We start from the raw sequence: 26319 nt of genomic DNA, 5'->3' as shown, positions 1-26319 counted from the left end.
TTTTAATTTGAGAGAGAGAGAGAGTGAGAGAGAGAGAGAGAGAGAGAGAGAGAGAGAGAGAGAAAGAGGAAGGGCAGAGGGACAGAGGGACTCCTGGATCCACGCTCAGTGCAGAGTATGATGTAGGGTTCGATCCCATGACCCCTGGGATCACGACCTGAGCTGAAATCAAGAGTTGGATGCTCAACTGACTCAGCTACCCCAGCACACTGAAGACAGGGCTTTTTGATGGGCAGTGGGGAAGCACCCAGTTCTCCCAATTCTCCTCCTGTGACTTGGGGCTTGGCCTGTCCACACTCCTCATCCATCCTCTGAGGGGCTTGGCTGACATGACCCATGCCGACCTGGGTGAATGATACATTAAACAGGAGACAGGTGGCATGTAAGCAGATACTTCTTGGGCCTTCTTCTCCACCTCAAGTACCATCCCAGTACTCCTATCAGAGCAATATTAAACATCGCTGCCACCAGTTTTCACTCATTTCTTTATTAATATAGAAAAGGAGCCCAAGGCAGCCGGACCAGTAGTACAAAGCACCAGGAGTTAATACTATTCTGGTGAAAGGGTTGGCTTTACAAAACGGGAGCAGACAGGAGCTGCCCTGGTTCCGGGGCCAGGCCCAGCCTGCTGCCCAGAACCTCAGAGCAGCACCCGGAAACAGTCCCTGGGAGACAGTTGACAGGTAGTTGGGGGGTGGGATGGGCTGGTGACTGTGGGGACAGATGGCAGGGATGGAGGGCCAGGCAGTGAGAACCATCCTGTGGCTGACGAGGACAGGGAACTGCTGGCTGGAGGCTCTCCACTGGACCGTGGGCAGGGGCTCACGGTGGGCTTCGGCCCTGGGGACAGTAGAAAAGCCCCGCAGATACTAGGGGGAGTAAGGAATCCAGACACAGCCCTGGGGTTGAAGGGCCTTTCCCTGTCTCTCCACCAGGGGCCACCTTTGCTCTATACTACAGGTGGGGCTTCAGGGCCCAAGGCACAGAGGGAGGCCAAGAGGACTCCCAGTTGGGAGGATGAGGGGGCAAGGGAAGGAAGCCCTGGAGTGTCCCCAGCTCAGGCATCTGGAGCTGAGACACAGGACAGGACAGTGGCACCCCTGCACAATGGGGCTAGAATGTGGGACAGGGATGGGCTCACCTATGGCCAGTGACCAGGACCAGACTCATGGCAATGGTGCCTGCCTTAGACTTTAGCAAAATAGAGTCAGCGATGAGTCCTGGGTGTCAGCAGACCTGGGTTCTGGCCTTAGCTCTCCTGGAGCAGAGCTGTATCACCATGGGCCAGCCATGTCCTGCCCTGGCCTGCTCCTCATCCACTCATGAGGGCTTTGAATAGGACTTCTTAGGTCACGGCGGGGGTTGGGGGGGGTGGGCGGCACTCGGCAGGTCAAGGGAGCTCTGGGACCTATTCTTGGTAGTTGAGAAGTTAGTAGTTAGTTGGTAGTTAGCTCCCAATCAGAATCTGGACAAAACAGGCAAGGAACGGAGACTAGGGGGTGATGGAGGAAGATGTTTTTGCTTGGAACCTACCCCCACAAAACACTCCAGAGCTGGGAAAGGCTGCCGGGAGCCTCTCCTTCACCCAGGGGAAGAGGCCGCCCTCCCTTTGGCTCAGGGAGGGAGCATGACTCGTGCGATCCCTTCACAACCACCATCTGGGGGACACTTGGCATGGAGAGAATGGGTGGCACTATGCAACCCTTTATGTCCTTCCCCAGGAAGGGGAGCTCAAGGCCTCTCATGGCTTCTGCCTCCAACCCTTAGCGTGGGCTCAGGAGTGCGCTTTTTCACTGTGGTCCTGCGCTGGGGACAGCCCAAGACTGCCTGGCTGGCACGTGTTAGTCGGTGAGGAAAGGACACAGGGGCGAGTAAGCGGACAGGGAGGCGAGAGCAACTCTCTGGCTTTCTCCTCTTCCTCTACAGACAGCATCTCAGTCAACGGAGTCACAGATCTCTTCTACCACAGCATTGAAGATGTGTGGCTGGTCCGCATAGACGTGGTGCGACGCACCCTCAATCTCCTATGGAGAGAGGAAGAGCCCACCAGGGGTGGAAAGGCCCTTTGTTCGGGGCACCGGAAACTGGTGTCTCACACCGATTCTTTTTCCCTTATACCTGCTTGCCCATCACCTATGAGCACTTACCAGAAACATCGGTCCACCTTTCTCCTAGAATCTGGGCACTTTCCCATGCAGGGGGAGGGGTCCATGAATCCCAAGGTCCCATTCATTTTCTCCTCTGGTATTTCACTGTACCTCCTTCAATGCCAGCCCCACCGCTATCTGCTCATTTCATCCACAGGTCTGATGAACCAGGGCCCATATGTGGCACCCAGCCTAACTAAGCACTCATTAGCAAATGGGGGTGGAGAGGGATAAGAAAAAGGGAAGGCAGGAATGTGGTGGGAAGGCTTCCCGACAGCCTTTACTACTTGCTCTACTGTTCATGGCTCTGGTTTTGGGTGGGACAGGGGGTCTGGAGTGGCATCATGCTGTCTGTGTCTGGCTACTGAACGAGAACCGGTCATTTCCCTGGACCGTGCTAAGCAAGAATGAAAGCCCCCGATGATGGTATTACTGAGTCAGCCCTTTGAAACGCACTACACCATCCCCATCTGTCCATTCCTCTTTCCTCCCGACTCTCTGATCACCCTTCTCCATCCCAAGGCTCATCCATGCCCAGAGCTAATCACTGTGTGCGGGGATTCAACACACCACATTTCCACCTCAATCCTGTGCCTTGACGGGCTAACATACCATGTCTCGGACATAGGAATCCGGCCGCTGCATCTTTACTTTCTTTCCTGTGCTGGTATCTATCCAGGTGTTGGCCCCGTAGATCATGGTGATGGGCACATCTTTTCGAATCAAGTGAATTCGCTCCAACATGGGGCGCCGCGCCCAGCCGAAGGACTCCATCATGGCTTTGAATGCCGTCTCACCACTGAAAGAGCAAAACACGGTGAGGCAGTTAGTAGAATAAACCCTGCAGCATAAAGTGTCAACGTGTTGGTCTCTTCAGACGCTGGGGCAGTATCCTTGTCCTGTGTGTCCCTCTCAGGCCCCAGCACTGGGCGCCTTAAATCCTGGTAAGATTAGGAGGTAGGCCTGAATCTGTGGAGGCCTCCCAGCACAGAAGACAGTTAGGAAGGGACACACGTGTGAAAAACCTGGACACTGAGAATTGTCCAAAGATGCAATGGTTAACATTTACTCAACAAATATTGACATGTCATGCCCTGGGCTGAGTGTAGGGACACAGGAGTCAGATTCACGTGGTTCCGGCCCTGCTGGAGCTCACGATTATCCCACATTTTGGGGAGGCAGGCGTTAAATAGCTAATCATATGATTATTTAACGTCAGATTTCCCAAGAATCATGAAAGGATGGTGGAGCAGGAAGGAAATGGACTAGGGGCTTAGCTTGCTGGGGGTGAAGGAGAGGGGCGAAGGGCTCATGTTAGAGGGGGAGTGAAGAGCAAATACTATAGCAGTGCAAAGGGCTTCCTGATGGGATTGTTACCAGTCTTGTGAGGACCCAGGGGGAGCCGTACTTTGTGAGAAGCAAGGCTCACCTAATCTACTTTGCTCCCTGGCCATCTCCTTAGGCAGAGCTGACCGAGAAGGAGCATAAGGGGTCTGCAGGGCTGGGGAGGAAGCTGACATTCTGAGCTGCTCTGCAGCTTTTGCAGGAGGCAGGAGGCAGGAGGCAGGGTGCTTCGGGAGACTGCTGCTCGCCAGGCCCAGCCTGTTCAGGTATTGTGTCCCCCCTCCTTTGGAGCCCCGGAATGAAGGCGGGCCTGAGTTCTGCACGGGCCAGCAGAAACACAGTTCTTCCTTCAGACATAGCAGCATGGTGGAAAACTATGGACTCTGAAGTCAGAGAGACACGAGTTCAAATTCTGGCTGTATTTTCTTAGCAGGTCATGTAACCAGAATACATTTTAATGTTTTCATCTACAAATTGGGGAATTATATCCTCTTTATTCCTTCATTGAAGAAAATGACATGTACAGGGCCCCTCAGGTTAGGTGGAGCAGAGTAGGTAACCCCCACATATTTCTTCTTGGCCAAATGTCATGTTTTCCAAGGGACTGGTAAGAGTTACTATGGGCCTGTCAGGGTTACAACTCAGAAACACTCAGGTGGTTATAAAAGTGAGTGATGGTGGGGCGCCTGGGTGTCTCAGTGCATTGAGCGTCTGACTTTAGCTCAGGTCATGATCTCCTGTGTCCTTTCCTCGTTGTTTAGCTCAGGTCATGATGCTGCATCGGGCTCTGTGCTGACAGCTCAGAGCCTGGAATCTGCCTCAGAATCTGTGTCTTCCTCTCTCTGCCCCTCCCCTGCTTGCACTCCATCTCTCTCTCTCTCAAAAACAAATAAACATTAAAAAAAAAATTTTTTTTTAATTGAGTGATGGTGTTAGGCAGAGAGGGCTATCACTGATGTCATCTCTGCTTTCCCCAGGACACAAAGGAGCTGCGTGATTATATATTCTGAGGCTTAGATTGGGAGGCCATTCACTGCACACAACTAGGTCTGGGACTGGGGAAAGTTGTGAGGAGGGAGCTGGGGTAGGAGACTGGCACTGAGCCCAGTGGGGGCTGACAGAGGGGTCGAGAGCAGGAAGCAGAGGGCTACCTGATTTGACTGCAGAGCTGAGTTTCAATACTGCTGCTTCAGCGGGGCCCTTCAATTAACTGAGCTCATGCGGAATGCTGGCTAGACAGTTCCCACGCTGCCCCAAAGCCAGCTGGGTGTGAGGCTAACGCTCAGACAGTAATGCTGGAATGCAACCCCCCACCGTCTTCACAGCTTTGGGCTCACGACGGGTGACCTGGACAGGCCTGGCATGAGGCGGGGCAGTGCTGCTGCTCCGGTGACCTTGGCTTCCCCCAGATGCCCCACAGCAAGCTGGCTGAGGCCTCCAAAGAGGCGGTGCCACCCACAGATCCTCCTGTATCAGCCACTCACAGGGCACTGCCTGAGAGGAAGATAACCTCCCTGACTCTGCCCTGGCTCTCAGGTGCCAAGAATGCAGATCAGCAGGTTTGTGGGGCCTGCTGTGTGAGCAGTCATAGATAGGAACCTCTCAAGATTCTGGGGACACCCCAAAATGTCCAAAAGGCGTAGAAGGAGTTCCTGTCCCAACAGTAAGCATTTCACGGTGTACAGAATTTAGGTTTTAAATCACACTTTTCCACCAGCCATTCTACTTGTAGGAATGTACAGATCTAGTCACGTGTGTGCAAAAGAAGATGTGCAAAGAAGTTCTCTGAAGCAATGTCACATAATATCTCAGACTGGAAACAGCAAGGAAATTTGAGAACTACAGGCTGGGAGGGAGAAGATTTTCTCTTTCTTTCTTTCTTTCTTTCTTTCTTTCTTTCTTTCTTTCTCTGCCTTTTAAAAAATACCATATATTCATATCACTTTTTCAGTTAAAAATCTTTTAAAATGTTTTCCAGACTCTTGCCTGTCAGGCTAACTGCCTATCTCCAGGGGAGAGTAAGAGTCTTCCTCTAGAGATGGACAGCATGTTTCATCAATCTATTATCTTCTCCATCCCTTTGGGCCCATCCCTGGGGAGGTCTCTGGAAATAATTGAGCCTGCTAGTGCCTGCGTTCCCCTAAGTGAATGAGAGCTTTGTGCAAGACGCATTGCAACAAAGTTCTGGAGTTTTTCTACCAGCTGGAGTTTCATCTCCAAACCCATGCACTCCGAGCTGGCTCTGGGAGCCGCACTCACCTGGGATTCTGTGCATTGCAATGGTAGATATACTCAGATATAGTATCATCTTCAAAGAAGTCTGCAAACTTGCGCTTGAAGTCCGGCCGGAATCGCTGTACCAAGCCAGGCCCTGGAGGGGAGAGAAAAACATGGGAGTGGCCAGTTTGGGGGGCAGGGGGCGGTGGGGGGGGTGTGCAGGAAGACTTCTGTGTTACACTTGCTTGGACAACTTTACCAAATGTTATTTCTCTAGGGGTTTGTTTGCTTTGTACATTTAACTCGATAGTGGCAGACAGAGTGTGTGAGCTGTCGGGAAGCTCCAGATGAGTACAAATTGAGAGTCAGTTGGTTACCAAAGAAGGTAGACAGTCCAATGTCACTAAGGAAGCAGATTATTTTCAGTTCAAGGAAGTCCCAAGCTCTTTTCCTCTAAGGGTCTCAAGCCCAAGAGTCCATGGCTGAGATGCTTTTCTCTCACAGTCTGAACTAAGTTCTTTCTCCCTGAGACTCTTGGGGCCTTTTTTTTTTTTTTTTTAAAGTAATCTCTACACCCAATAAGGGGTTCAAACTCACAACTCTGAGATCAAGAGTCTCGTGCTCTACCGACTGAGCCAGCCAGGCACGCTGAGACTCTTAGGGCCTTTTAATATTCTGAAGGTTGCAGATGAAACCACCTGCCAAAAGGCCTCTCATGTTCAGGTCTGTAATAGAATACGAGTGGAGAAGTAAACTTAACTCTGGCATGTCAGACTTGGGCTGCTGTTTTAGAGCAATCTGTTCCCTTCACCTTCCTTTAGAGCACACACATAAGCAGTAGGGCACCTAAAACAGACTAAAAATTGGGCCTGATGGTCAACTTCTGATCTCTCGCTCTCTCTCCTGGTCTTCTCTCTGCATCTGAGGATCAAGGTGTTGAGATGGAGGCACAGCCAGGATCCTCTGGGCCCTGGTCCTCCTCCATGGCTGCCAGCCAACTGCCCAACCATACTGGCTCTGAGGCCCATGCGTGAACCTGGCCAGATGCAAGTCGAGAAATGGGGAGAGTGGTTAGAGCAGGACTTCTCTCTGGAAAAGGGCTACAGAGGGTCTGCTGGAGTCCAGAGTGCTGGGAACTCTAAGAGGGTCAGCTCTCTGCTCATTTACTCTTCTTTTGCACCTGTCTCTTGATATCCTTCCTTTCTTCCTAAACTCCTACCTCTACTCAAATGCTCATTTTTCTCTTTTATCCAAAGTCATTCTGTTTCTCTTGAAGGGCGTAGAGAGACAACTCTTATTTAGTCATTAGCAATCAATTTGTAGTAATTGGCAACTGAATATTACTATGTGTACATAAGCCGTCACTGCAAGATAGGGGGTCCACAATCTTTTCTACAGAGGGAATCTGCTTGTCACTTCATCAGATTAAAAAGCCCCCCAGAAAGGAAGGGTGCTGGCAGGATGAGGTCAGAAGGCCGAGACCTACGAATTTTACTTACTATGGCTGGTTTTCCCCGAATTCCTTTCCTCTCCTCACCCATTAAAATTTGCTGACAACTTCTAAGTGGGGAAGATGTGATACCTAACTGGAGTAGGCCATGGTTTAGAGGGGCTTGCCTGCCACTGTGGGTCATGTTGGAGGCTCTGGTTCTGACATCTCCCTCCCACAGGTGCTGGGTGAGCTGCAGAGATGGTATCCAGTGGTGGTTACCATACCGAATCACCAACATGTGACTGTATGTGCCACATACTCACATATGTAGCATAAGAACTCAGCAGAGGAAGAGTCACTTCATGGCCTCCTTCTCTCTCTCTCTGGGGGTCTAGCCAAGGCACAGAGTGATAGTTCTGCTCTATCTGTGCCCCACACAGGAAAGCTTTTTGCATGCAGATGAAGGAAAAAAAAGAACCTTCTGAAAATGCAGACAAAGAGATCTAGTTCAGATTAACAGCTTTAAATAACAATGCCAGGTCTATTCCCACCTCTCCTGGACAAGTGGGGATGGTGGGAGGCTGGATGCAATGGGGCTTCTAGAATGGGGCAGCCTTGGGTTGAGGAGATAGATTCTTTCTTTGCAGGCTACTCACCCCAGGGCCCAGCTACTCGTAGAACAGCCAGTGGATTGGAACGCCCTAGGACAGATGCCACAGCCTTGAACCAGGTTGGGGGTGCACGGATCTCACTGGGGTCAGTCGGTCGAAGAGGAAAGCCCCATGGGTCTACCAGGATGAGGTGTTTAACTCTATGGGAGGAAAAAGGGAAAAACAAGTTGTATGTGCTTAGAGGTACCACAGCCCTTAAACTGCCCAGGAAGAAGAGACCCACTGGAAACTAATACTGTAAGGTTCCCAGTGGGAGAGGGAATTAGGTCATGAGCAAGAGGGGTGGCTCTTCCTTACCTTTCAGGGTACTTGATAGAGTAAGAGGTGGCCAGGAATCCTCCCAAACTGTGCCCGAGGAGGATCATACTGGGGATCCCCATGGTCTCCCGCCACGTCTCTATTGATGTCACAAACTCATCCTCAGCCCCCTCTGGGTCCCTCGGGAATGTTGGCCTCGAGCTTCGCCCAAAGCCAAGCAGATCAAAGGTGTGCAGGGTACGGCGGGCACTCAGTGAATCCATGTTGAGGATCCAGAGGCCCACGCCACCCCCGAAGCCGTGCACCATCACCAGGGGGGTACGTTCCCTCAGCTCGGGACTCACGGTTACCGTCCAGATCTTGTTCTGGTTTGGGAGGGACACATATCGGGCCAGGAACTTGTTCTGGAGGCCTGGGGAGACAGGAATCCAGGGCAGAGCAGTAAGACTGTTTTCTGACAGCACCATCACTTTGCCTGGACTACCATTCCTTGGCTTTCTCTCTCCACTGCCAAATCCCTCCTGACCTGCCTCACCTCCTTCCTTTCACAACCTTCTGACCCATATGCCCTAAGAGATGAACTCCAAGCACTATTTGTAGACCATCTAGTCTCTCACAGGGCAGTGCTTGCTCTGTGACAGACCTGCTTGGGGGGGGGAAGTTGCCTGGATCCTGAGTGGAGGCTTGAGAGCTGTGACTGCTCTGCAGCCCTACTTCCTCAGGCCCATGGGAAGAGAAGGTATCTGGCTGGGGCAGTGGATGCAGGGCAGGGAAGATCATAAAGGAAACCAGGCAGACGTGACCCAAGGGTCTTGTCTGAGCCTGTGGCTGCTGCCAATCATGGGATGCCTTGCCCCAACATAATGCTGCTCTTGATAGTTGATCTGTTGGAATCCCAAACTACCATAGTAACCAGGTAGGTGGTGTGCCTAACTGGATAGAATACAAAGAGAGCAATATTAGAGAACAGAGGATTGCTGCTGGTCCTTAGGTAGAAGGTGGTAAAGCTGAGAAGGGCATGTGTGTTTGGAAGAAGAGAGAGGGAGAGAAGGAAGAAGGGAAGAATGGGGGAAGAAAGAAGGAGGGAAGAATGGGGGGAGAAGGAAGGAGGGAAAGAGAGAATATATAGATGAGTGTGTGTATGTGTGTGTGTGTATGTGTGTGTGTGTGTGTGTGTTGTGTGTTGACAGTTGGTACTGGCTTTGAAGTGAACTTATGGGATGTGTCAGGAACCAGCATGATGGACAGGAAGGGAGATGTCAAAAAATCACTATCACACAATATGGTATCCTCAGTGCAAATCTCTCCCTTCAAACTACTGATACCACTTACTCCCACCCCAAGCACTATTAATTAATCAAGAATCTGTGGGTTCTGTCAACTAGGCTCTGGGGAGATCCTGTATCCTCCTTGGGCCTCTTGATGGCGGTGGGATAAACCATCCCTCCTACTCACATTGGAGGATCCTGGCTTCCACATTCTTCAGGTGAGACATCGACGTGGGGCGCCAAGCAGGCAGCCAGCTACTCAGCCAGCCTTGAGGCCTGAGACAAGGAGACACGATGACAATCATTGGCAACATTGACACTCTCAGCCTTGCTGACAGTTACAAGAGTTATTGGGGTGTTTCCCGAGCTCAGAAGACCTGCCGCTGTGGTGGTCAGCAACTCCCTGCTGCCTGATAGACTGTTACTCTTCTCCAGCTAAGGGCTAGTAACAACATGCCCTTTGTTTCAACAGATACTCAGGATGCCGTGTGTATAACACTTTACAGTTTGCAATGCTCTTTCACATTTATTATCTCATTTGAGCTTTATAACTTTTGTTACTGGTTATCATAATGTTCAAGGAGATCACAAGAGAAAAAATACCAACTATTAACTAATGTTTCAGTTATCTTTATCTTTTGCCATCCCCAGGACCGGATGTTCCTTTAGGGTAGGACAAATTCCCATGCCATCTGCCCTCCTGGCAGGGCCTTGGGGTTTGTGCGTGCCCTTTTCTAAGCCCCTAGAAGAACAGAGCAAGGTCAGTGCCCAGCTGGGCTCTCACGTAATCAATCAGTCCAGCCTGGAACAATGAGATGGGACAGGAACGGAGAAGAAGGCAGGCGACCTGGGTTCAAGTCCTGCTGTGATTGCGTTCCCAGGTTGCCTCTGGCTTTGTTTTTCCAGATTATAAAATGTCTACAAAGTTCACATATGTCCTCACCTCCAATAGCATACGGTAAAATAAAGAAAATCCATCCTGCTGGCCCCTTTATGCCCAAGGAAATTGAAGTCATTGCAGGGTAGAGATTGAAAGCAGCAGTTTTGGAGGGGAAACAAAACAAAACAAAACAACAACCCCCTCTGGTTCTGCCATCACACTATCACCATTTACAAGCAGAATGGCTTTGGCCTGATAAATAACCAGTGATGGAGCATCTAGATATGTTGAGAGACCTCATAACGTGCCTGGGACAAATTGGACACTCAACAAATGAGTTTACTACTCCTTTTCCATTGTATATTTCTCTTGAATTGTGCCTGAATGAAGGAATTACAAGGTGGATACCACCAGCTACAGGAAGGGTCTTTCGATATCGACATACTCAGGCAGGGGTATTTTGTGGGGGAACGAGGGCCACCATTACTTATCCCTCTTGGCCACACACACAGGACATCCTGATACACCATCTGAAGCACAGAATTTTAGATTAGGATGGTTCCTTAGGAATCATCTAGTCCAGCCTCTTTATTTTACAGATGAGGAAACTGATGCCCAAAGAGGCCATGCTGCTGGTGAGAACAAGAAGAAGTACAACCTAGATCTCAGATCCAGGGTTCTCCGTACCCTTCCTCTGGGCAGGTACCTCAGCTTTTCTTTTTTTCTTTTTTAAAGGAGAATTAGGTTTAAAATTTTATTTACTTATTTTTCAGTAATCTCCAGTGTGGGGCTCAAAGTCATGACCCCGAGATCAAGAGCTGAATGCTCTTCTGACTGAGACATTCAGGCCCCAGTCTCAGCTTTTCAAATTCACAATATATAACCACATCTTCACACAGTCTCCGTTTTCTGAAAGGAAGTGTGATCTAAAACCAGAAGCCAGAGTTCTAATCCTGGCACTGCCACTTATCAGCGGTGTGATTTGGGGCACATTATGTAGCCTTTATCTGTCAGTTTCCTCATCTTTAAGAGACAGGTAATAATAGTATCTACTTCATAGGAATCTCATAAAGATTAAGTGCCTAGCATAGAATAGTGCCTAGCATAAGATAAATTTCCAATAAATGTTCTTTTCCCCCAGCTAAATCATAAGCTGCATACATTCAACTCTTCAAGGACTGCCAGAGGCTTGCAAGAAATACTGAGGGTTCAGCCAAGAGTGGTGTATCAATGGCTTAAGCCAGATGAGAATTGTCAGTCTCAATCAATCCAATTCTGTGGAGACTCTCAACCCTTTTAATACTCCACTGGAATTCCTTACTGTGGGCTTAAAGCATGAGCACCAAGACCGCAGAATTTTGCCAGTCTAAAGAGACAGACTTTCTCTCCACATCAGACACTGTGACAAGTCAGACCGTGACACTTGGACCCCACATTGCCTTGTATCTGCCCAAAGCAGTGCTCAGGAGAAATGCTGTCCAATGGAACAACACGATGGGCTGCTCAGAGGATATTCTTTAGGGAGAAGCTTTACTTTGCCTCTCTTCTTCACCAGAAATGTTCTAAAGCACTGGAAGTGATATCTGGCACACTGCATCTGCTAAATACTACTGGAGATGTGAGGGCTGGAGTGGGAAATTGAGGCAAGGGGCAGAGAAGTCACTTAGCCTTGAACTTGGCCTGGCCAGAGTGGTCTCTTCCCTCTAAAGGGCTTTTATCCTGTTGGGAGGTGAAGCAAAAGGAGTTCTGTGTTGGGTCAGAAGCCTGCTCTGGACCTCTGTGATTTGGGCAAGTCTCCTCTAACTTTCATGGGTGCTGGCTTCCTCATCTGTAAAAAAGAGCTGAATTACCTGCATCTCCACCAGCTCTAATCTGTGTTTCCCTAAGTCATCGTAACCATTGTAAATTTCCTTTTGGAAAAGTCATCTTCAGAAAGCAACACTCTTCCTGAGCAGTTCCTTCAAGCTCAGGAAGATACTACGGTCATAAAGTTAATTAGTTTTGCAGGCTGCCAGTTCTGCAGCTCTGAAAAGCAGGAACACAGGATCCAGGAGAGGCCCTGTTCTGGTGAAACCAAGGCTTGGCTGGGAGCTGAGTCATTCTGGAAGCAACTTTTCCTTGCTTCTATCAGACTGCGAACTGCTAGTCACACTACCTACAGGTGGCATCCCAAACCTGATGCCCTTGAGACAGTGGTAACAAATCCCAAAAACGGTAATTCTGAAAGCACAGCATTAAGGATCTCGTGATGATTAAAAAACGTTATTAACTAGGGTGGGAAGCGGCTAAGTGTCTCAGTAGGCGAGAACTAAAGAAACTTGCGAGCCCATTACTCCAGACAATCCCAGCGCCGGCGCCCTCTCTTTTCTTCGCGAGCCCTTTCCCTGCCGGGCTAAGAAAGGCCCTTGCCACCCCCCGACCACCGTCCTGAGGGCAAATCCCAGTGAGCAGACCCGGCTGCTACCCCCGCGCCCGCATCCCACGAGCTGCGCGGAGGATCTGGGCCATCACCACTAAGTCTAACCTCTCTGTACCAGAGGAGCGAGGAGCGATCGCGAAGACTAAGCGTGGAAAGTCAGAGTCCCCCAGCTCAGGCAAGCTAATCTACCATCGCTCCCCGAGCTCTGCTGCTGCCTCTTCTGGGCAGAAGCAGAGCAAGCAAACACAACCCCGGGCCCTCCCATGAAGCCGACCTGGAAAAGGAAAGGCGGGAAGGTGTCTACAACTGTTCCTCAGTCACCGACAGTCCCGGGATCATGGCCCAGAGAGAGAGAGAGCAAGAGAAAGACACAGGATTAACTCACTGTTGCTCCAGATCATCAGCCATAGTAAACAAGCCCTGCCGGGTCGAGCCGAGCCAGCCCATCCCTCCGCCTGACGCCAGCACCAGCTGACCCAGGAAAGGGTCGGATAACAAAGTGGGGCGTGGCCAGGGCCGCCGGTCGGAGGCGCAGGTCCCCAGAACGCCCAGGCGGGACCTGAACCCGGCTGGTGGTCGAGCCGGGGTCTGCGTGCCGGCACAGGGGCCTCTGGGGTCTCACGGGAAAGGACGGGATTCCTGCTCACACATTTGGGGGACAGTGAGGGAGATGGGTAGTACCGAAACAACCGGGTCCCTCACAGCCCTCGTTCGGCCCTAGTTAAAAAGTGACAAAACTACCCCTGCACGCTCACACCAACTCTGGGCTCCCCGGCAGAGCTCCCTCTCCGCTGAAATCCTCCTCCTGGTGTTTCTTGTAAGGTGATGCTTAAGATGCTTGTGGAGACACTACTATTGGTTAAATGTTTCTACAAAGAGCCTGGGGGCCTGTAACTCAAATACATTGCCACGTTTTGCAAATAAAAAACAGGATGCCCAAAACTGAACTTCAGATAAACAACGAATGCTTTTTTAGAATAAGTACATCCCGTGCAATGTTTGGGACATAACTGGGCATCCTGTATTTTATCTGGCAACCCTAAACCTTAGCGACATGTGCCAAGATGCAGTTCCTGTGCTCTGGAGATTTCTCAACCTAGTTCCCAGGAAAGATGTGCTCAATGCCAGGTCTCCCTCAGTTTGGGGAATCCCTGCCTCCCCTACCCTCAGGAAGGGCAAATGAAGTACTAACCTATAAGGCTGGGTCTGCTCTAGGTTGCTGGAATCCCATATGGGGCATGGGGGTGGGGGTGGCTGGCTTATCTCTTAGGTCCGGAGCTTACTTCAGGCTTGCTCAGCAGAGGAGCCAAATCTTGAGACTGGCTCCAGAATTTACCTGAACTGGTAAACAAGTCCTAATATTGAGGAAGTTGTCGGGGTTCAGGTCATCCCCTTGGTTAGATTAAAACCAAACTAAGGAGTGATGGAGGGTGAGTGGGAGAATGCTGACAGGGATGGGGTTTATCAAGGTGTTTTTCATTAGCCCTCTTGCAGGTCTTAGATTCTGAGATTTCTCCTTTCTTGTTACACAGTGTTAAATTGATCTGATGACCATTATAAGGCCTCAAAGTTTAAGAGAATGGGCATGTATAGAGTTTGGGGACCTAGGAATTTGCCAGATGTGGGGCAAAGCAGTACAAAGAGTGGAGTTGTGGCATTCATTCTTTCAACTGGGCGCAGTGGTTCTAAACTTCAGTGTGTATAAAAATCATCTGGAGGGCTTGTTACAAATTCAGGATTCTAATCCCTAACCTCTGAGATTCTAATTTCGTTGGTTTGGTTTGATGCTAAAAACTGCATTTTTAGGAAGTCCTTTAGATGCTGGAGTTCACTGAGACTCATTGGTTAATTAGAAGCATTGTTTCTGGGGTCAGAAATCTGGGTTAAGGGTAGTCTTGGTTTTCCTACATATCCACTACATGCATTTGGGTAAATTACTTAGTGTCTCTTAATTTTCTTCCCCTGACTGTGTCTTGTGAGGATTAACCAAGATAATTCCAATAAACATTTAGTACATTTATGCTAAAATTTATTACTATTATTGTTACTGTATACCTATTCAAAGCCAAACCTTATGTTAGGCACTAAGAATACCGTTATCAAAAGGAAATAGACGGCCTGCTCTAGTGGTAAACATAGACTTTCTATCTGCTGCCACCCCAGGCTGTTTGTCCCTTTGCAGGGCTGGCAACTTTATTTTCGGAGCTCAGTTCAAACCTCCTGTCTTCTGAGGCCTGTCCTGACCACAGGGTCTAAGAGAGACCTCCAATCACTCTATTTTTATTTACATTTATTTACATCACTGTATTTTATTATCTTCATAACACTTATCACCATCTGAAATTATTGTGCCTTTGTGTTTACTAATTTATTATTAGTTTCCCTTCACTAGAACTGAATGAAGGTTGGGGAGAGGGTATGGGGGAGGGTTGTCTGTTTTGTTCTCAGCTTTTCTGCCAGCACCTACAACAGGGTGTGGCTCAGAGTAGATACTCAGTAATGACTGGATGAATAAATGGATAAAAAGTCCAGCTAGGAGGCAGCTGTGTAAACAATTACCTATAAACTAATATGCTAAGTGCCAAGGCTTTGGGAGCTGTATTTTAAATTGTACCTTATAGGAAATTCTGGGCTTCATCATTTCAAGATAGGACAACAAAATCTCTCCTTTTTCTGAAAACCTGTTAAGATGTAGCAGTTTTTTGAGGCAAGGATGACCTAGCTAGAACTGATACTGTATCTCTCTAGACCTCATCTCAGGAGGCAGTGTATTTTGTTTCTGTGTGCAAAACCATCTTTTGTTTGTTTGTTTGTTTGTTTATTTATTTAGAGAGCACACACATGCACACGCAGGGGAGAGGGGCAAATACGGAGAGAGAACCCCGAGCACAGGGCCTGACTTGGGGCTCCATCCCATGAACTGTGAGATCACGACCTGAGCCAAAATCAAGAGTCAGATGCACAACCCACTGAATCACCCAGGCGCCCCACCAAACCATCTTTATGAGGTACTTCCTACTTGGAAGTAGGAAACGTGTAAATGGAAAATGCCTTTTATAACCAAAGTCAATAGATTCCTTAAGGTGTCCCCAGAGCTGGGATAATTTAGGATTGGGCTGGATCTGCTAGAATTACAGACTGGAGAAGACTCTAAGTGCCTGTTCTAGGCAGGCCTCTGGAGAGAAATTTTCTCCTTACCTTCAAGACAAGACACACTATGTGCAAGTACAAAATAATCTATTTTCTGTCTATTGCCATCATGTGTGATTTTTATGTATGATTAAAGTTTAAAAACATTTAAAAAAATGTTTTCTTCATTTTTGAGAGAATATGAGCAGGGGAGGGGCAGAGAGATAGGGAGACACAGAATCTGAAGCAGGCTCCAGACTCTGAGCTGTCAGCACAGAACCTGACACAGGGCTTGAACTCATGACCCTGAGATCATGAACTGAGCCGAAGTTGGATGCTTGACAAACTGAGCCACCCAGGTACTCCTGTATGATTAAAGTTTTAATATGGTCTTTATGGATAGAAACTAATTTTGACAAACCCTCTTTCCTATGCCTATAAGTCACATTAAATATTCTAGGAGTTGGTGGAGCTGATAACTGATAGATTAGGTCTGGCAGGGATAGAACATTCTTTGGTTTCAAATGGGTGTGACTGTGTTTTGAATGAACTATGAACAAGGTATGACCCTTAGATTAAACATAGGAACTGAGTGGAATAGTTGTAAAGTTGTTTTGTCCAATATGATAGCCATTAATTATATGTAGCTACTTAGGTTTGTTAGAAAATAAAATTTAACCGAGTAAATTTTGCAGATCTAATTGCCTTTATTAAACAATTCATGAGGGGCACCTGTGTGGCTCAGTCTGTTGAGCATCCAACTCTTTTTAAAAAAATTTTTTTAAACGTTTATTTATTTTTGAGAGACAGAGAGAGAGAGAGAGAGAGAGAGAGAGAGAGAGACAAAATACAAGTTGGGGAGGAGCAGAGAGAGACACAGAATCTGAAGCAGGCTCCAGGCTCTAAGCTGTCAGCACACAGCAGGACATGGGGCTCAAACTTATGAGCCATAAGATCATGACCTGAGCTGAAGTCAGATGCTTAAGTGAATGAGCCATCCAGGGACCCCAAGCAACCAACTCTTTATTTGGGCTCAGACCATGATCCTAGGGGTGTGGGATTTTCTCTCTCTCCCTCTGTCCCTTTCCTCTACTCGTGTTCTCCCTAAAAATAAACAACCAATTCAAAATCTGGCAGTGTCTCCTCTAGCAAATAGAGGGGAAGAGTTTTATGAAATGGAAGGCTTTTATAAAAAGAGGGTGGGCAAGAAAGCTATTAGCAAAAGAAAAGGATTGTTCAGGCCACTTTTCCATAGTAGGGGAAAGCAAGGGGTCTTCTCTTCCTTTGGGGGAGGGAGAGGGCCCATGTGGCAGACTCATTGGCACCGATGGAAAAATTCTTGACTAACCTGTTAAGACTACATTTCTGGGGAATGTTGAAACTACAATTAGATTAGGTACTAAAGCTTGGATTTGGGAATGTGGTGTAAGTGAAGCCATTTTGGGGCTTTGGTTTTCTTTTTCTTCTTTCAGATTTAATTTTTTTTTTAAGTAATCTCTGCACCTGACCTGGGTCTTGAACTCATGACCCCAAGATCAAGAGTCACATGCTCTTCTGACTGAGCTAGCCAGGCATCCCTGGGCCTGTAGTTTTCTTTTTAACAGATTTAAATTAATAAAAATGAAAAAAGTTTCTTAGTTACAACTGGCTACATTTGAGTGCTCAGTAGTCACAAGTATTTGGTGGCTGCCATACCTGACAGCACAGACACATCTGCATCATCACAGAAAATTCTATAGAACAGTGTTCCTCAAGCAGTGATAAGTTCAGTCCCATGGTGTGGAGAGTGTTCTGCCCTTGCACAGCACAATATAGTAGACTCCTGGGCACTAGGGAGGAAAAGTGAGGGGTTTTCTTTAAAGATTTGGGCTCCCAAAGATTATGTCAAGGAGGAAGAATTTCCAGGGCACCTGGGTGGCTCAGTCAGTTAAGCATCCGACTTCAGCTCAGGTCAATGATCTCACAGTTAGTGAGTTCGAGTCCCGCCGCGGGCTCTATGCTGACATCTAAGAGCCTGGAGCCTGCCTCAGATTCTGTGTCTCCCTCTCTCTCTGCCTCTCCCCCACTCGCACTCTGTCTCTCTTTCAAAAATAAGTAAACATTAAAAAAAAAAAACAACAACAAAAAATGAGGAAGAATTTCCTCTGCTTTCTAGCTGAAGAATCAAATTGACATGACAAATAAAATAAACAGGAGAATATCAAGTCCAGGTTGTCACCTGTGCTTCTTCCAACTGGCTACAAATTGGAGATTCCCATGACCCCCTCCTGAGGTTCAATAATTTGCTAGAATGGATCACAGAACCCAGGAAAACAGTTTACTGTATTACTGGTGTTAAAAAGAAACACAAGGTCTAAAATGGAGTCACTTTTGCTAAAACCTCACCAAGACTTAATACCTAACCTAACTGCAGTTTCTGCCTTTGGAACTTCCTGGTCAGCTCTGGTGAGGCAATCTGACTGAGACCCCAGGGACTTAATCTATGGGAAGGTAACCTTGCCTGGAATAATCCTTTCCTTGTCCCACCCTCCCCTTGCCTACAAAAACCTTCCATTTTTGTACAACTCCTTGGAACTCATTTCTATTTGCTAGATGGGATGTTCCCTGACTCATAAATTCTTGCATAAAGTCAATTAGATCTTTAAATTTACTCAGCTGAATTTTTTTTTTTTTAACACTGATTTAGTATAAAAGGATACAACTTAGGCACAGCAATATGGAAGAGATGCATAGGGCAAGGCATGGGGGAAGGGGCACACAGCCTTCATGTTGTCCCTAGTTACACCACTCTCCCAGTGCCCAGATGTGCTCAGCAACCCATAAATTTGCCAAACCTCTCTGGTTAGGCAAATTTTTCCTTTTTACTTTAATGGAAGTTTCATTACAGAGGCATGACTGATCAAGTTATTGCTCATCGGTGACTGAACTCCATCTTCAGCCCCTTTCCTCTCTAGCATGGGGCTTAAAGTTCCTACCCTGGAATCACAGAGTTAGTTTCCCTGGCAACCGGTCCCCACCCTTGAGGGCTTTCCAAAAGCCATTTCATTAACTTAGATTCCAGTGTGGTTCAAAGGGGCCTGTTATGAGTAACAAAAGATGCTCTTTTCACCTTTATTGCTCTGGAGCTATTACAGAAACTGAGGACAAAACCAAATATTATAACAAAAGATGCTCCTAGTGCTCTTATCATCACTTAGGAAATTATGAGAGTTTTAGGAGCTCTGTGCCAGGAACAGGGGTGAAGACTGAATACACATTTCTTACATTAAAAAATACAAAGAAGGGGGTGTTAGCCACACTGGGGCAAATTTAAAAGGTGGAGCTGTTATATACAATACTTAAGAAAAGCAAAAGGAGGGCTCTGAAGGACAAAATATACAGGGAAGAAGAATTGGAAAAAATTCTTCTTTCCCATGCAGAGATTTTCTTTAGAAGAGTCCTTTTCTCTGCAAGATTTGTATTTTGATAAAGAGTGTCATTTCTTACTGTACAGAGACACTGTAAAGTCATGGCCTTTGCCTGTAAGGGGACCCTCTTGCCCCTCCACTTTCCTATTGTTTTATGATGTTGAGTGTTGAATAGCAGAACATGCCACCCCAAAATATGTCACTGTACCATAAAGATTATTTTGAGCCAAAGGCAATTGAGAAGAAGAAGATACAAGAAAAGCTCTCAGCCTCCTCCTATTTGTGTAAAAGTAAGACTTAACTTTGTAGATGTGCCTTCTCCCTCCCCCGCCCCCCTTACAAAGGAAGAATAGAAGCATTCTAGATCCTTATCAACCCAGAGAGGGCACCAGAGGAATCTACGTAACAAACTCTCCTAACTAACCCTTATTTTTTAATTAATTCCCTCATATATTTTTACCTTCCCACAATTTGCTGCCCTAGAAACTCAAAGTCTTTTTTCTTTGTCATTTCTCCAAAAGTGTATTCCTTTTTTGTTAAGGTGATGTTGTTACAAACAAGACAACAGGCTCTAAGTGGAGTCACTTATACTAGGCCCTACATCATCAAATATTAGTTCTGACTTTCCCAGAAATGGTAACAATCTGGAATTACCTAATTAGCCTTAATCAGTTAGTGTGCCTGATAGATCCCTGCCATCCCCTGAAGGAAAGTGACCTTGATATAACCAATCTGCTTTTTGTCATTATAACTTCCTAGTCCCAGCTCCCTTCTGCCTATAAAAGTCTTTCATTTTGTATAGCTCCTCAGAGCTCTTTTCTGTTAGATTGAATATTGCCTGATTATGGATCATTGGATAAAGCCAGTAAGATCTTTGAAATGTACTCAGCTGAATTTTGTTTTTCTTTTTTTAAAGCATTTTTTTTGTTTGTTTTTTCAACGTTTTTATTTATTTTTGGGACAGAGAGAGACAGAGCATGAACGGGGGAGGGGCAGAGAGAGAGGGAGACACAGAATCGGAAACAGGCTCCAGGCTCCGAGCCATCAGCCCAGAGCCCGATGCGGGGCTCGAACTCACGGACCGCGAGATCGTGACCTGGCTGAAGTCAGACGCTTAACCGACTGCGCCACCCAGGCGCCCCTGAATTTTGTTTTTTAAGGTGATATAAGCCCAAGTTCTAACCACCCCTTTGAGTTACTCATAAATGGGTACTCCCATGTGTATATACGATGCATATGTTAATAAACTTCTGTTTGTTTTCTCTTGTTAGTCTGTCTTTTTTTAGTCTAATTTACAGGGCCAATAAAACTAAGATGGTTAGAGGGAAGAGTTTTTCCTCTCCAACAGTGTTTTTGTAATAAAATCTCTAAGGTCTATTCTGACTTCAGCTTCAATTTATAAATTTGTAGTCTTTCAGTGCCATCTCTTGCGTGCCCAAAATACTGGGGCTCTGTGGTTTGCCCAACTTGTAATTATTCAGAGAACTAGAGGAATCATAGTTAATCACCAGTACTAACAGTTGTTAAGAACAAACATTTACTGAGTGTCAAATGCTATGTTAAGTGCTTAGTGTCAACATCTCATTTAGTCCTCACAACTGGTAAAAAACAAGTCAACCAAGTAAATTTTGAAGACTTAATTGGCTTTTTAAAACGATTCATAAATTGGGTAGCATTTCATCTAGCAAATAGAGGGGAATGCTGAGGAGTTTTACAAAATGGGGGTTTTTATAGAAAGAGGGCAGGGCAAGAAAGTTATTAGCCAAAGGAAAGGATTGTTCAGGCCACTTTTCTGGGAGATGTTGAAACTGCAGTTAGATTATGCATTAAGCCCTGGTTTGAGGACTAAGCCTAAGCAGTGCCATTTTGGGCCTATGGCTCTCTTTTTAACATAACATTCCAATGATCTTGCTATTGTTATTTCCATTTCATAGAAAAGGAAAATGAGCTGCCAGACTAACTTGTCATGAATTAGACAATTAGTAAACAGCAGAATCAATGTTCCAACACAGGACTGGCTGACTGGGAAGCCTGCACTCTTATCCATTATTCTGACCCTGAATTTTTACATATATTAACATTTTGATTTTAACTATTGAAATCAGATCGCCTGGGTGGTGCAGTAGGTTAAGCATCCAACTCTTGATTTTGGCTCAGGTCATGATCCCAGGGTCTTCTTGGGCTTGAGCCCCATGTCGGGCTCAGCACTGAGCATGGAGCCTGCTTATGATTCTTTCTCTCCCTCTGCCCCTCTTCCCCACTCATCTGTGCTCTCTCTAAAACAAACAAAAAGAACATTTAAAAAAATGAATAAATGTACAAATAACTGAAATCAATACTAGTATTAGCAATTTCCTATTGGCAGATAAGTCAAAAATGTTTCCGTGATTATAGAATCATAAACTGAACACAGAACAAGACCTTTTCTTGATGTTTTAAGTAGTCCAGAACAGCTTTAGTTTATTATATTGGTGTTTGACTTTGCAGGTCTCAGAAAAGAATGCACTTGGTAAGTGAATTTGGTATTTTTCATCTCTTCTGCTTTCCCCCTTTGGGAGTTCCTGTGGAGATGCTAATGATGATAGTTGACATGGATCAAAGGCAGACAAAGCATAAGGGAGAAACTGCTGGAAGGAGCCTGGCTGATGGAACAGAAACCCCTTGAGAAATTCACTCTTGAATGATTAAAAGGCATCAGCCTAGCCTTTAAAGTCTGAAGTTGAATACTGGTGAGAAAGCTACCCTCCTACTTGCTGATGAGGCAGGGAGAAAGGTTCAACTTGTCAGAGAAACTGAAGGTTCCTGCTTTATTATATTGAAATGGGAACCAGCCTGGTTATTCACACTTTTTTTTCCCTTTTCTTCTCAGCAACATAAGAGAGTTTAGACTGCACTTAAGTTCATATAGCAGCAGTGCAAATCTCTGTGGGTGTGAATATGAATATACCTCTTCAAATAGATTGTAAAGCTTTCTTTCTTTCCTTTAATTAATTAATTCATTATTTTTCACAGCGGTTAGGGGCAGAAGGAGAGAGAGAATCACAAGCAGGCTCCATGCTTGGAGCCTGACCCTGGGGTTGATCTCAGGACTGTGAGATCATGATCTGACCAAAATCAAGAGTCTGATGCTTAACCGACTGAGCCACCCAGGTGCCCCATAAAGCTTTCTTTTTTTTTTTTTTTTTTTTTTTTAATTCTATACAATTCAAGCTAATGAAATATTTTATTGTACATAATAAAAGTGGTGTTTTAAAAAAAACACTTCCAGGCCCAGACATCTGCAGGAGTATGTGAGGAAGGGATTCCACTGGAGTATAATAAGCAATACTCGATTGAATGAAACCATAAATCCACCCCACTCTCATATACTCATATAGTAAATACTAACATTCACCACAGGTTTGAAATCCTGTAGCATCAGTACATGTATATTTTAAAATATTACAAACATGCTTATGATGCATAGGAAGACGGAAAAATTTAGACTGTAATGCACACCATATGTACTCCCAGCTTTTCTAATTTACAACCAGTTAAGAATCACAATATCCAAAGAAAGTATTTTAAAATAGTATGTGGCTCACTGATAAGTGATATTCTACTCAAATAAATAGGAAAATTTTCATTTTAATGTCACACTGAATTTCAGTACTTTTCAATCCAAGAAAAGAAATAAACTGAGACATGGTCATGAGTTCAGGATTATATATATTACAATTTGCCTTGTTATAATACATTTGTGGCTTTATGATAAAAATAACTCAGGGACATATGGAATTCAAGCTAATTTGCGTAACTGTCACAAGAAAAGAAGTATTAAATGCATTTCTGAAATAAGTATTTTCATTTAATTTCAGAATCTCAAAACAGCATTAGACCTTGGCCTCGTTTAAAAAAAGTTTAGTTAAACACTAAGCTAGCTAAATAACCTTCTTGAAAGGTTCAAACACAATTGACATAGAAAATGCTTTCCCTCTAATCTCAATCTTACATAAATGGAAGAGGTGAGGGGGAAAAGGTAGACAATTTCTTTAGCAGCATATAGGCTAAATCCATCAACCACCTTAAACTAGAATGTCCATTATTGACCCCATTAAAAAGAACTGGGCAAATATCAAAAGTTACCCACTTCATAAACCAAAAGACAATAATTTTAGGGTTACGATAAGTAAAATATTTTTGAAAACTTCAAAAACTTTTAACATTAAACTAGAGGAATCATCTCTTAATTGTAAGAAAGATAGGTATAACAGAAAGTAAAAGACATTTAAACTTAACTGATTTTCAATCCTCTGTGAACAAAAGAAATGAAAAAAATAATGGTTGATTAGCTAAGCTTTGTGCTCTAACCAAACTAATTAATTACAGTGATTTTAAATGGCAACAGCCCACCTGACTGGGTAGCCTGACAGTTCTGAATACTTTTGCAATGATTTTTTTTAAAACGCAAAGACACTAAAATGATCCGGTCATGCAGTGTTCATCTTATGCATTCTGCATCTCTTTGCCAATCTTGTAGCTAAGGATCTTGTTCCAATCGATCTTAGTGCGTGTAACTGGCAACTGTCGACGTAAGGCTTTGAAAGTAGTGTCCGACATTGTCTGATAATTCTCACTGATGGCGGTCTGGTATTCATTTTCTGCAGCTTCTACAATCTTTATAAATTCTTTTGCTGTCTGCACCTCATTAGACACTGTTAGGGAATCTTGTATATCTTTATGACTCACTAACTGAACATTACCATCTTCATAATAATGAACCTGAATTTTCAAGATGCCAACCACTTGAGTGGTTGAAGGAGTGATTGTAAACTTCCACTCTGACCTCCAACGACCATTCCAAAAGTTTTTTGCTTGGAACTGATGGCTTTCTATGCATGCAATAATGGTTTGCTGTCCATCTATTTTTTTACCATATACAGTGCAGACCCCATTTGGATAATGTTCTTTTACATAAGCTCGCAGAGCAGTTTCTACTGAAGTTCTCCATGATTCAACTGCATTTTCTGCTTCATATGGTCTTGGATCAGTCGCTTCCTTTCTTAAGTGATCAAATTTGAAACAGATTCTGTTTTTGGGATCCAAAAACTTTCCATTTCCCAAGTCGCCATGTTCTGTTATCAATACCTGATCTTCATAACCTTCAATTTTTACTGGAGTAAACTGGTCCAAATTATACTGTGCAAATGCATGAGCTGCTCCTTCCCTGAGAAGATTATCATTATTAAGCAGTAACCGAACATCATTAAACACCTCATTAAATTCTCCAGGAGGGGCATGAATAATGAATTTTGCTGCTATACGCACCTTCTCCTCATCAGACAACTGCTCCTCCAGATCCGCCATTTTCCTTCTCCCCATAAAGCTTTCTGAGGACATGAATTATTTCTCTTCTTTCTAGAACCTGACCAAGGTTTTCCTCACCACTGCTAAATGGCACATTTGTTGATGGTGATATAGCTTCCAGTGTAACAAGTAAAAAATGAAAATGCAGAACCCTTGTCTTTACTTGCTGCTTTAGGAATTTTGATTGAGTACCTAGGATAGCTCAAATTTGTTAATAAGCTTAAAAAGCACCTGGTTATGTATAACCTGCAGCTGAAAGATGAGATGAACTTGAGCTGGAAGGTCAGATTAATGTGAAATTAAAAGTGCAGCAAAAGGGGCGCCTGGGTGGTGCAGTCGGTTAAGCGTCCGACTTCAGCCAGGTCACGATCTCATGGTCCGTGAGTTCGAGCCCCGCGTCGGGCTCTGGGCTGATGGCTTGGAGCCTGTTTCCGATTCTGTGTCTCCCTCTCTCTCTGCGCCTCCCCCGTTCATGCTCTGTCTCTCTCTGTCCCAAAAATAAATAAATAAACGTTGAAAAAAAAATTAAAAAAAAAGTGCAGCAAAAGCCAGAAATTAAAGTGGATCTGATTTTTTAAAAAAGTTAAAACGCTAAGTAAAAATAGGCAATTCCACTTGTTAAATACAAAACCACAAACCTTCAGTTTCCCCTGCAAAATGAGTTGGGGCGGGTGGTGGTGGTGGTGGTGGTGGTGGTGGTGGTGGTAGGGTTTGAACCAAGCAATGCTCTTATGGGACTTTTGACGCTGATATCCTGGGATATTACACAGGATTCAAGATGCTAGCTTGGAGTAAAAGGTTGCTAAACTTGATCATTTATTGTCTTCACATTAATCGACTGTTTTCTCTTGCTCCCCGCCCCAAACACAGGCCCCTTTAAGACCGCATCTGAAGGGCCCCTGGGTGGGTCAGCGGGTTAAGCATCCGATTTGGGTTCAGGTCATAATCTCCAGGTTCCTGAGTTCAAGCCCCACATCAGGTTCGCTGCTGTCAGCGCCGATCCTGCTTCGGATCCTCTCCCCACCACCTCTGCCCCTCCCTCACTGGTGCGCGCGCGCTCTCTCTCTCTCTCTCTCTCTCCCTCAAAAAACAAACTTAAAAAAAAAAAAAAAGAGACCATATCTGATTGGCCCAACGGTACCTACAATTTAGCACAACGCTACGAGGAGGCGACCAGTAAATGTTAGCTGAATTACAATGTATGTGAATTTAGCTTCTACTGTGCTTATTCGTAAGCGCTCCCAGAGCCAGATCTCAGTCCAGTTCAGGACCAGGTAGAGGTCAAGCTCCCTCCCTCCTCCATCCGTCCCACACTTCCCTCCGCTCATAACCAAGTGTAAACTGGTGCTTGCGCAGTGATTAGCAGCGGTGTTTCTCACTGAAGGGGAACTTAACTTGCTCTAGTGATCTGGGACAGGCATCTGCCCTTAACAGCTAGGGCGGCTCGGGTGCTGAACCCCGGTAGCACCAGACATTGCCTCACTTCCGATCCAGTTAATCTTTGAAGACGCCAGTGGTCCAAAGAAAGCCCGAATCCTAGGGGAGCTACGCCTTCCTTTGTAAAACCTGTCCCCCTCTTCCTCTCACGCTATCCTGTTGCTAGAGCAACTGTGGGCGTCACCAACCTGACCGCGGAAGTAGGACAAAAAAGAGTACACGTCTCCAGGCCATGAACAGATCCATTGCGCAGGCGCATTAGCTTTCTCTGGCCGCAGCGCTCATTCTGTGGATGTATTCTGCGTCTGCGCATTAGTTGTTTCGCGCCCTGGCCTGCGTGTACGCCTGCGCAAAGTGGCAAATC

The 26319-nt window shown here is 45.8% G+C and overlaps 2 protein-coding genes across 4 annotated transcripts; both read right to left on the bottom strand.

The window, feature by feature from the left end:
- Positions 1 to 467: 467 nt before the first annotated feature.
- Positions 468 to 26265, bottom strand: ABHD4 (abhydrolase domain containing 4, N-acyl phospholipase B). 3 transcript variants are annotated; one of them, XM_040476603.1, is made up of 7 exons: positions 26144 to 26265; positions 9525 to 9613; positions 8109 to 8481; positions 7797 to 7951; positions 5751 to 5862; positions 2760 to 2946; positions 468 to 2024 (listed from the first exon to the last, which is right to left on the bottom strand). In XM_040476603.1, exons 1-7 carry the CDS (start codon positions 26212 to 26214, stop codon positions 1935 to 1937), a joined length of 1077 nt encoding a protein of 358 aa, XP_040332537.1. In that variant the 5' UTR covers positions 26215 to 26265; the 3' UTR covers positions 468 to 1934. The 3 variants fall into 3 exon arrangements, with proteins under 3 accessions (XP_040332537.1, XP_040332538.1, XP_040332539.1); XM_040476604.1 differs by lacking the exon at positions 26144 to 26265 and adding an exon at positions 13022 to 13127; XM_040476605.1 differs by lacking the exon at positions 26144 to 26265 and adding an exon at positions 12911 to 13026.
- Positions 22377 to 24533, bottom strand: LOC121031447 (F-actin-capping protein subunit alpha-2-like). Its single transcript, XM_040476607.1, has one exon. The coding sequence runs from the start codon at positions 24531 to 24533 to the stop codon at positions 23658 to 23660; it is 876 nt and encodes a 291-aa protein (XP_040332541.1). The 3' UTR covers positions 22377 to 23657.
- Positions 26266 to 26319: the final 54 nt, after the last annotated feature.

This window comes from Herpailurus yagouaroundi, unplaced genomic scaffold (assembly GCF_014898765.1).
Source record: "Herpailurus yagouaroundi ecotype Mexico unplaced genomic scaffold, PumYag 141, whole genome shotgun sequence".
Taxonomy (NCBI): Eukaryota; Metazoa; Chordata; class Mammalia; order Carnivora; family Felidae; genus Herpailurus; species Herpailurus yagouaroundi.
The sequence above is the reverse complement of the archived record's forward strand: the minus strand, read 5'-3'. Positions and strand labels throughout refer to the sequence as shown.